Genomic DNA, 12,499 nt, shown 5'->3' with positions numbered 1-12,499 from the left:
ATTAAATCTTTAATTAATAAGAATTACCTGTAATTAAAACTTTCATGATGATAAAATATAAAATCCCTCGCAGCCAAATACAGAGAATGGCTTCCTCTAACAATAGCTTTTGTTTAAACAACGCCAATTGCTTTGGCGAAAAAGTTTGGTCACACCACACAATCAATATAGGGTTATAAGAAGATTGATGGATAAAAGCTAGCGTCAAGCTCACTCCGCCCAGTTACCAATTCCTAAATTGACCAAATATCAAAAGTTTTAGCTCACAGCGAATCTTGAATAGAGCAGAAATGAACAGCTAATAGCGAAAACTGTAAACAAATTTTAAAGCACGTTTTTCAATAATAAATTTAAAAAAAATTTTATATCATCACTATACATTGAAATTTAAAAACGGTAAAGTAAATTTGTGTTTCTGATCAAGTGAACTGTTTTTTTAGGTTTTGTCAGAAAATCTACTTTGTAGATATTTTAATAATCTTATTTCTTTAGAAAATTTTCACAGAAGACTTAATAATTGACGTAATGCTTATTTTATTGTTTACTATAGATTTTTGCAACTTTACTTGTTATCTCCAAATAGAAAAGCTACGTTTCTCTTTTAAATTACTGCTTTAATTATATCTGTTTAAACTACAGTAAAGGTGTTAGATTTTAGGCACTAAATTCGACCGATTAACCGTGTAGCTATTTCTTCAAGTTCTTGAAATTTTAATTGCAAAGAAAAATATACGGAATAGTCTCCATAATCAATTTAAGTCAGCTTTTCTCTCTCTCTCTGAATATATATATATACATATATATTTCTTTGAAATATTGGGGAGAGCATACAGATCATAAAAAGAGGGGAGATGGGGAGGATTACCATATTTGCAGCAAGTTGGCGACGAAATCCGTTTTCTCTCAAGAAAGATATTATTTTGTTACATTTAAAACAATGTTATTGATTCAAAATGTTATTTTCTAGTCATTATCATAGAAATGTTTAAAAGTGATTTTTTATCAAACACTTTCATCAAAACATAAAAAAGAGTAATTAAAAGAAAGAAGTCTGGATATTATGTGAAAAAATCTTTACTTTGAAAATGATTAATGTTTCTGTCAGTTGAATGTGAGTAAATTTTTTGAAAATTATAGCTTACTACTTAGAATAGTAAGTATTTATCTATTAACTGGGTGCCAGGCAAAATTTCCTGTTCTAAAGGGTGAAATAAGTATTTATTAAGAAGAATCCTAACTTAAATTTATTACCTGCAAATATAAAGTTCAGAATTACATTCTGGCTTCTTAAATTTTTATTATGTTTTATACATAAAGTTTAAGTTTTATTTAAGTTCAAGTTTTTATTTCTGTAATTTAAGTGTATTAAACATATTAGTATTGAAGCTTAGTCTAGTAGCATTTTACAACATAGCAAAACATTCTATGTTATTAGATTAATGCATACATGATGAGATGTATAAATATTAAATTTAGTGAAATATGTTCTCATTTATTTTAATTTAATATTCTATGTAGGATCAAAAATATGGGTGATACAGACTCTGAGTGGCAATCTGTTAATCATAAAAGGAAGGTTGTGCATTTTCCCAAGAACAAAAAGAAGAAAAAGATTCTTCAAAATGAACTTGGTATAGATGATTTGAATAGTTTAAAGTCCTATGAAGATTCTCACACTAATCTTTTGAAAATGCAGGTAAATTGTCTTCAGATATGATTAATCTTTTTTTTTTATGTTAATAAACATTTTCTGAGGCCTTAAAAGTACATTTGCCAGCCACAGGAATTTAGAAAATTCTGGATATATAGGTTACATAATATTTTAGTAATTATTTGGTAAAAAATTATTGCTTTGAAACTGTAAGTGTGATTTTGTGTTACAATATGATTAAACTAATACAGTATTGTATAAAATGAGATTTATTTATAAGTTGAAACTGTGGTGAGAGAGGAAAGCGGTGTTCCATGTAGACAATTGGTTATTGATTAGCTTAAATAGTATCAGGCATTTATTTTCAAATTATCCATTAAATATATATTCTTAATGTATTTTTAAAATATGTAAATCAAAATACTTTTTATTTATGTAACTTCCTTTTGGTTTAAATGTTTGACATATTTGTAACAAATTTTCCTCATATTTTTTATTTACTTTTATTATATTTTGAATGAAAGTGAAAGATTAAGCATTATCCAGGTGCTTGACAATAAAAAACCCTTATTAGCTTCATAATTAAAATAGAATGCAAATCAACATGTTTTGAGTAAAACATGACAATCTTGGATCTACCAATTGTGAATTCTTAAAAATGATCAAAAATAGCTTTATTGTGAAAAAGAAAAGTTTATAGGGAGAGAGACTTCTGATCCTAACTTATCTGTTACTTTACTATTATACTTTTTTTTTTTTTCAGTTACAAATTTGCTAATAACTTGGCTCATTTTGGTTTTCAAATTATTTTCATGCTTTTTACTAAAATTAAATTCAAATCCCTTAAAGATTTAACCAATAAAGCTACTCCTTAAGCCATTTATCATATACTTAGACAATCCAACTTTTGTTACATATGGCAAACCAGACATGCATGTATTTCGATTAGGTACACTGCAGTTGTTCTTTATTGAGTGTTTTTATACATCATAAATTACTGCCATTTTCCAATTGGTAATAAAGGGATGGTATGTTGATTTACTTTCCCAATTTCTCATTTGATGTCTTAGCTTGTTTCTGTCATGACTGTTAGTTCTATGTTTTTTCATAATTTTAGATATCAGACATTCTCTGTAATTTTACATTCAATTTTACTTAAATAACTTTTTTTTCTTTGCTTTTAACAATGCAATATAATGCTTTATCTATGATAAATATGTAATATTAAACGTTACTAAAAAAAAAACTGATATAATATTCCTTAAATAAAGGTTCGTTTGCCTTTTTTAATTAGTTTTGTTTAAAACATTTGTTAAATTTATTTTACTTCATATAATTTTACTTTTAAGAGAAAAACGTATAATTCAGGGATGAGATTTTTCCACTTTTTAGCGGATTTCCGCTTTTTTCACTTTTATCTCTTAAATTTCAGCTTTTTGATCAAAAATTCAGATTTTCTAAAAATTTCATTTTTTTAAATAAGTATTCCGCTTTTTCAGAAAATTCACCGATTTTCAAAGAGGAACAGAAAATTCAAACTACATAGCTACCAATCCTTTCTCATTTCTACTTATTTTACCTATTTTCTCCCTTTTTACACGCAGCACATAAGATTTTCCGAATTTTTTACCCACCCTCCAGATAGATCCGATTTTCGTAGTTCAAACGGCGCTGCTTCTGACAATCCTTTTAGAGGTCCCAAACCTGGAATCTGCTAATATCTCGATTCTTATTCAATCGATTTTAATATCACACATAGCTTTTCATATTTGTGTGTTGCGATTCTTATTCATGCGATTTGAATACTGTACGTTGCGATTCTTATTTACGAGATTTAAAAATCCGATATTGTAATTCGTATTTACGTCTTTTTAAAAACCTATGTAGCGATTCGTATTCACNAAAGAAATGTAGTCATCTTTAGCTGATGAGCAATCCTAAACATCATATATGGAGGCAGTTCCCAACTCTCCTATAATTTATCCTAAATTTATGTTATTCCGCTTTTTAAACCTGTCTAACCAGTGATTTGAGCACATAAAAGTAGTCACACCTAATCTCTTCATTGGCTTTGACTTGAAGCATTTGTTCAGATACTGGAAGATTGTGGATTCTTTGAATGCTGAACCAATTCAATAATGAAGGAACGAAAAATTTTTATTGCTACATTTCATGCTATAGAGGGTTATAAAAATCGGGGTTTAAAATGTATTTTAAAAGGGTTTTAAAAATATTAAAATTGTTTTAAAATGTTTAAAATTATTTCAAACTAGAAATTTTAAAATTATTACAAAAAAAAATGAAGAAAATCTGTCGAAGACGGAAAAAAGTTCATAATATCCAACTTACTCTCTTTTTTTGGTTCATTATATCCACAAAAAATAACATTTACGTTTGTAGAAAGGCACACGAGCGAACATTTTGTTCACTATATCTGGGAGTTTACTATGGCAGGGTTTGACTGGGTATATATACATATATAACTGCACTTTTAAACATTTCTTTTAAAATAAATTCTTCTAATTTAAGAAGAAAAGTTAAACTGAAAAATAAGCACTATATTTTAGCAGTGCAAAGCTATTTGTTTAAAATTTCATAGTGATAGCTTAGGAAGAAGTCCTTATAAGCAGACCCTTTCCATTCTTTTGAGTCGGCCCCTTTTTTTCCTCTTGTAAGTTATTCATAGATTGCCCTATTATCCTCTCCTTATAATTTTGTTTCTAGTGAAGAATTGTTACTCGATCACTAATTATCTTCTTTTTATCTGATCTTTGAAATCACACAGAAGTCTCAAAACTATATCATGCAATTCGGAAATTTGTAACTTAATTACTATCTAAAGATGTATCACTTGATTATTTTTCTCCGCTAAAACTTTTTAATTTAGATTTAACTGATTCCACTTATTAATTATTTAAAAGAAAACTTTCGTATTATTTTGTATTGTTTTACGTTTGAACAAAAATAACGTTTGCTGTAGGAATAGTTAATATTAACATAACTGTTGTTATTATTAGGAATGGCTTCGTTTTCTTTTCGATTAACTGCATTTCCGTGTGAAGAAGCTTTCAAGGAGAGTAGGTTTCTTCCTGATAAAAATAATGTTCGATCATCTTGGCTATATGGTAATATTGGTGGTAAGTATTTATTATTTTCATGCATATATTATCATTTTATTTTTATGCATATTTTGTCTGTATGTTTTCTACCTAGTATATTTTGCACTTGTTAGTTATTAAAATTTTATTTGTCTATTGATACTCATTTTTAAAGCAAATGAAGAGCAAAAAATACTTATTATTTAGTATTTGTGGAATCATTAGACTCTTATCTTACTTCAGGTTCTTTATCACATCACTCATTCATGTTAAGTTTTAAGTGCTATAGAAATGTAGTTATTATGAAATATACTTGTATTTTCATAAACAATTAAAATGTAATGCAATATCAAACAAACTTTACAAAATTTATTTGTGAAGCTAATATTTAAAATATTTTTTTTTTTTTTTTGTTCAAATACGCAAATAAAATATTGATGTTTTTTCATGCACATGTTTTCAAAAAAAAAAAAAAACAAATTATGATTATTTCAAGAGTTTATATTTTATGTTGATGTTAGAAAAAAAGTAGACTGTTTTTAGAAGATTAGCATGCCATTTGATTAATATATATATAAATATATTTTTTTAATGAAAATTTTTATGTAGCATATAATTTTTTAACTTGCCTTTTTTTATTTACTTATTTTGCTCATAATATGATTTGATTAACTGATTTGTTGTGCATATGTACTCGATATTTGGCACATGTTTTTCCTCGCCAACCGCTCTTCATGCATTTTTATTGGTGCCGCCTTCATCACACAGCAAAAACGGAATCATCTTTATTCAATTCTAAGTTCACTTATATTACAGTCATTTTTTAACTCAAAGCATGGATTTCATAAATGCAGATAATATCCTATGATAATTTAATATCCAGTGTATTTACTAAATGTGGATTATTTCAAAAATTAAATTTTGGATTTATGTTAAACTTAATTTTTTTTTTAAATTAAGCTAAGCTAAAATTAAGTAATAACTAATGCTAACATTGCAATCTATTATCAAAATATGTGTTCAGAAAACATCAAATTTTAAGAAGTATGTCTTTTTTTAACTTTAGTACATTTTCATAAACTGTATGTATTGTTCCTTATATTAATAATTAGTATATTTATAACAATTATATTATTATATTTTATAGCAATTGATGAGCCAACACCATTTTACAACTCTACAGTATTAGCTGATATACTTCTTGTTAAATTAAATGATTACATAAAAAGTAATTTGTCAGCGCAAAGTTTAAAAGATGCAGTAATTTTGTTAAAGACATGGGCTTTCACAAGAGAACTCTTGTGTGTAAGTATGAATCTAGATTTTTTATTTTTATGAATTGTCATAATAGGNTATTTTAAAAGGGTTTTAAAAATATTAAAATTGTTTTAAAATGTTTAAAATTATTTCAAACTAGAAATTTTAAAATTATTACAAAAAAAAAATGAAGAAAATCTGTCGAAGACGGAAAAAAGTTCATAATATCCAACTTCCTCTCTTTTTTTGGTTCATTATATCCACAAAAAATAACATTATACGTTTGTAGAAAGGCACACGAGCGAACATTTTGTTCACTATATCTGGGAGTTTACTATGGCAGGGTTTGACTGGGTATATATACATATATAACTGCACTTTTAAACATTTCTTTTGAAATAAATTCTTCTAATTTAAGAAGAAAAGTTAAACTGAAAAATAAGCACTATATTTTAGCAGTGCAAAGCTATTTGTTTAAAATTTCATAGTGATAGCTTAGGAAGAAGTCCTTATAAGCAGACCCTTTCCATTCTTTTGAGTCGGCCCCTTTTTTTCCTCTTGTAAGTTATTCATAGATTGCCCTATTATCCTCTCCTTATAATTTTGTTTCTAGTGAAGAACTGTTACTCGATCACTAATTATCTTCTTTTTATCTGATCTTTGAAATCACATAGAAGTCTCAAAACTATATCATGCAATTCGGAAATTTGTAACTAAATTACTATCTAAAGATGTGTCACTTTATTATTTTTCTCCCATAAAACCATTTAACTGATTCCACTTATTAATTATTTAAAAGAAAACTTTCGTATTATTTTGTATTGTTTTACGTTTGAACAAAAATAACGTTTGCTGTAGGAATAGTTAATATTAACATAACTGTTGTTATTATTAGGAATGGCTTCGTTTTCTTTTCGTTTAACTGCATTTCCGTGTGAAGAAGCTTTCAAGGAGAGTAGGTTTCTTCCTGATAAAAATAATGTTCGATCATCTTGGTTATATGGTAATACTGGCGGTAAGTATTTATTATTTTCATGCATATATTATCATTTTATTTTTATGCATAACTTGGCTGCATGTTTTCTACCAAGTATATTTTGCTCTTGTTATTTATCAAAATTTTATTTGTCCATTGATACTCATTTTTAAAACAAATGAAGAGCAAAAAATACTTATTATTTGGTATTTGTGGAATCATTAGACTCTTATCTTACTTCAGGTTCTTTATCTCATCATTCATTCATATTAAATTTTAAATGCTATAGAAGTGTAATTATTATGAAATATACTTGTATTTTCATAAACAATTAAAATGTAATACTATATCAAAACAAATTTACGAAATTTATTTGTGGAGTTAATATTTAAAAAAGGGTTTTTTTTTTTTTTTTTTTTTTTTTAAATACGCAAATAAAATATTGATGTTTTTTCATGCACATGTTTTCAAAAAAAAAAATTTATGATTATTTCAAGAGTTCATATTTTCTGTTATGTTAGAAAAAAAGTAGACTGTTTTTAGAAGATTAGCATGTCATTTGATTAATATATATAAATATATTTTTTTTAATGAAAATTTTTATGTAGCATATCATTTTTTAACTCTCCTTTTTTTATTTACTTATTTTGCTCATAATATGATTTGATTAACTGATTTGTTGTGCATATGTACTCGATATTTGGCACATTTTTTTCCTCGCCAACCGCTCTTCATGCATTTTTATTGGTGCCGCCTCCATCACATAGCAAAAATTCTAAGTTCACTTATATTACAGTCATTTTTTAACTCTAAGCATGGATTTCATAAATGCAGATAATATCCCATTTAATATCCAGTGTATTTACTAAATGTGGAGTATTTCAAAAATTGAATTTTGGATTTATGTTAAACTTAATTTCTTTTTAAATTAAGCTAAGCTAAAATTAAGTAATAACTAATGCTAACACTGCAATCTATTATCAAAATATGTGTTCAGAAAGCATCAAATTTTAAGAAGTATGTCTTTTTTTAACTTTACATTTTCATAAACTGTATGTATTGTTCCTTATATTAATAATTAGTATATTTATAGCAATTATATTATTATATTTTATAGCAATTGATGAGCCAACACCATTTTACAACTCCACAGTATTAGCTGATATACTTCTTGTTAAATTAAATGATTATGTAAAAAGTAATTTGTCAGCACAAAGTTTAAAAGATGCAGTAATTTTGTTAAAGACATGGGCTTTCACTAGAGAACTCATGTGTGTAAGTATGAATCTAGATTTTTTATTTTTATGAATTGTCATAATAGGTATTTTAAACATTAGACAGTCTTAAAATAGTTTTAAAAGTGAAATTCAAACATAATAATATCTCATTTAATTTAGATANAATAGATTTAAGAACAGGATGTGGCTTTTAAAAGTGTGAGAAAGTATTTCAAATAGAATAATTAATTAGGAAGAAGTTTTATAGCAGAGAAACTAACATAAAAAGATTAATTGAAGCTTTTTATGTTACATATATATATATATATATAGTGGAAAGAGAGAGTTTCACAAAATAGGAAGTAAATATTAAACATTGAGAGAACTTTCCCATAAAACTAATAATTGTAAACAAAACATATTTTTAATTTGCTCCAAGTTAGAATTGTACCAGATATCGAATTTTTAAGTATACTTTTACTGTTTTCAGTTGTTTTTGAAAAGTAAAAGTTTTTTTTACAATGATCAACTATTTTGTATATTTGATATATTTTTAGTTCAACTATATTTGTTGGGGGAAAGGAGTATGAAAACACCTGAGTATCCTAAAATATACTTCAATAAACTGTCTTAATATTATTTTTAATATTCCGGACTTAGGTTTATCGTATCACCCTTCCGTGTCTAAAAATTAGGAGCTGGGCCTGTGATTTTCTAAGAATATCGCGGAATTTCGCTAATTGAAATTTAAATTTTGAAACTTTTACTGAATCCCATTAACAAGACATTTACATACGTGTGATTCTGGTGGATTTTCGCTGTTTGGAATATTTGGAACTGCTCTGGAATCCGCTACTATCACGATTCTTATTCACGTGATTTTAATACCAAACATTGATTTCTCTATTCACCTAATAAAAAAATTACACATGGTTATTCTTATTTATGCATGATTTAATATCTGCAGATATTCAAGCTATCTAAAATCATGCATTGCATTTCGTATTCACGTTTTTGAAAACCAATATCCCAGTTCATATTTATTTACGTGATTTTAAAATCCAATATTGCAATTCTTGGGAGAACTAAGGCTTTTCTTATATTAGCTATTATAAAGGTATGATATATCTTCATTGGTAGGTAATTTAATTATGAATCTAATTTCAAAAAATTATGTTAAATACGAAATAGGTATTTTTTATAATTTAAACTTTTTGCACACAAAATTTTCAGCGTTTTTCACTTGTGTCACAATCACCCCTGTTAAATAGTCTATAAGTCTTAGATCAAATTGTACCTATTTCAGTTTTCTAAAGTTGTAGGATTGTTCTTTTATTCAATTATCTTATTGTCTAAATACTATTATCTAGTTATTTACGAACCGTATTTTTAATGAAAAGAAAAAGATTAGCATGTAAACCAAATCTAATATAGGATTAATAACATACAACTATAAAAACATTAATGCTTGGTAAATTTTTAATTTCGTCCATGAATAGTTGCATTTCCCTTTAATTTAAATATCATTTTATAGATTTCACAACTAATTAAGTACACCAAATAAAACAGAAGAAGCTGCAAAGGAATTCTTTTTACTACATTTTTATCTATTGTTTGATGCTGTAATTAATATTATTCTTATTGTGTATTACTCTTATTTTGTTTGTTTTGCAGGGTTATGGTAGACTGAATGGCTTTATTTTGTCATCATTTATTGTTTCTATGCTACAAAATAAACGAATATCTTCGTATATGAGCAGCTATGAAATATTCAAGTATGCCATCCTTGATTTAAGTAAGTTTAATCTCTTTTATTTATTTATTTATGTATTTCATACGTGCCTACACCTCCTATTTTTACAATATACCCTGAACTCCTAAAAAATGCCCCTATATAATATCCATTGGAAACCTCATATTCATTAATACGTTTTAATAAAGAATTCATATCGTCATTATTTCTGCTTGTGTAAATAACATATTCTTATCTACATTTAGGTTCAAATTCAATACCACGCAACATGTTTAAAGATGTTACAGGTTATGATGTCCTTTATTCCGTTAGTGAAGAAACTCTGCAAATGGTATATTAAACTAATATTATACGTATTATAAATTAACATAGAGATTTAAATTATGCTTCAATTGTGTAGTTTTCATACTTTATTTTAAATTTATTTTATAGACTTATAATTAATGATAATTTCAGTGCGAGCAATGTTATTTCTTCATTGCTTGCAATTTCAATTTATATATAATGGTAAAAATTATTTAATAATTAAAACTAATCAACTCATTCACATTGCAATAATTTCTTTTAATAAGTTATTATTATTTTCAAGGTAATTATGTAATTGTTCCTTAATGTCTTGCAAAATTTTTGTCCATTTATTCATAATCCTGGACTTCTCATATAATTTTAATTATTGCTTAGNTTGCTTACAATTTCAATTTATATGTAATGGTAAAAATTATTTGATAATTAAAGCCAATCAACTCATTCACATTGCAATCATTTCTTTTAATATGTTATTACTATTTTCAAAGTAATTATGTAATTGTTCCTTAATGTCTTGCAAAATTTTTGTCCATTTATTCATAATCCTGGACTTCTCATATAATTTTAATTATTGCTTAGTATTGATTGCATTAGTTATTTTTATTTTATATGACTTTTTTTAAAGTATTTATCAATTTGTTTTGAAGTTTGATTTCAAAATATTCCATTTTTTTCCCTCTAGCTGAGACATGAAGCGAAACTGGCATTAGCAATGTTGAATAGTACTTCTTTAGACACTTTTACTTATTTATTCTTAAAGAAAATTACATTTGTTGAGAAGTTCGAATATCTCTTACAGTAAGTTATTTTAAATATAATAATTTTTAATTTTAAAAAATTTAATGATCAATACTTTACTAGTGATTAATACAATACAGTTCATATAGTTTACTGTTTTTAACAGTAGATAACGAAATTTTATGAGAAAAAGTTAACCAAGCTTAGCTAAAGTATTTCTTCATTATTACAGACATACTAAATTGCCTTGTAAAAATGTTCAGCTAAAATTATTAAAAAAAAAGTTATGGGCATTGGTACCATTTTATTTGTTAAAAGAATATATATATAAGTATATATATATACAAGACTTCAGTTTTATATGTATTATAATTAATATATGAAATCACCCAATATACTAACAAAAATTCAAACTGAAACTTCAGGATTTTTTAGACAACAAGCAAATAATTGTTTATTTTATTATTTAATTTCTTATTAATTCATAATTATTTTCTATGCTATAAAAAAATGAACTATTCTAGACAACTGGAATATTTCTGTTCTATTTAAAGCATGAAATTTCTATTTATATATATATATATTTGCAAAACTGTAACAATCTTACATGTAGTTACATGTTGTTAATTGGCAAATTATAAAACAATGTTTTTATTGTGATAAAATACATTCTTAATTTGCTTAATTATAATTTTAGGATTTTTTCCCCCACCGTTTTTAATAATAAGAGTTAATATGATATGAATGAATATAATTTTACATATTTTAATAACCGTTTTTGTTTCAAACTTTTAAATTAACCAGTTATTTATTTAATCAAATAACTCCAATGGGCTACTGTGGACAATCAATAGTAACAGGGCTCCTAAGAGCCTTTTACAGTAAATTTATATAATTGTTTGCAGGAAAATACTTTTAGCATTATTAAATTTTTCTAATAACTGTTGGAACCATGATACAATATTAATATAGTCACCAATGCTGATTTTGTAGATTTCTTTAATAGTGCTGTAAAGAAAATTTCAGTAAGGTCAAGTTTACTTGATTTTGTCACTTAAAAATTTCACTGCATTATTATCAGGTCATATATATTAGTTTAAATTGTTTATATATTGAGGTGACCGAATAATCGTAAATCAAATCAATTATATCAGAAATGGAATAGTAAAGCAAAATATTTGCTACCATTTTAAATATTCGTCAAAAATCTTTCATTCGGATAGGATAAGTTGGCATTTCTGTATTTATTAGGCTTTAACATTAATTATTATAGAGATTTTTTTTGCTCGAAGCTGGTATTTTTAGACAAAAATTATTTCCATTTTAATTGTAAATAACAGTAGATTAAATAGTTTTTTAATTATGTCCAGACTTAGGAAACCCATAGCATGAAACTAGTGTGTTTAAAAACAGCTTTTTGTATAAATTAAAAATGTTGAATTATCTTTTTAAAACATCCATATTACCTTATGTGTTGTTCAAAATAGAGATATGTGTTCAAAT

The 12,499-nt window shown here is 25.7% G+C and overlaps 1 protein-coding gene across 1 annotated transcript in view; it reads left to right on the top strand.

Annotated features, from left to right (window-relative positions):
- Positions 1-12,499, top strand: part of LOC107446113 (nucleolar protein 6) — a 91,258-nt gene that overhangs the window by 61,793 nt on the left and 16,966 nt on the right. The window contains exons 2-6 of the mRNA XM_043048196.2: positions 6,902-7,021; positions 8,100-8,257; positions 9,874-9,994; positions 10,198-10,283; positions 10,941-11,056. Coding sequence (XP_042904130.1) covers positions 6,904-7,021; positions 8,100-8,257; positions 9,874-9,994; positions 10,198-10,283; positions 10,941-11,056 — 599 coding nt within the window. The 5' untranslated portion in view covers positions 6,902-6,903. The remainder of the gene's footprint in view (positions 1-6,901; positions 7,022-8,099; positions 8,258-9,873; positions 9,995-10,197; positions 10,284-10,940; positions 11,057-12,499) is intronic.

Source organism: Parasteatoda tepidariorum, chromosome 2 (genome assembly GCF_043381705.1).
Source record: "Parasteatoda tepidariorum isolate YZ-2023 chromosome 2, CAS_Ptep_4.0, whole genome shotgun sequence".
NCBI classification, from domain to species: domain Eukaryota; kingdom Metazoa; phylum Arthropoda; class Arachnida; order Araneae; family Theridiidae; genus Parasteatoda; species Parasteatoda tepidariorum.
Note: the sequence above shows the minus strand (reverse complement) of the source record. Positions and strands in the feature narration are given on the sequence as shown.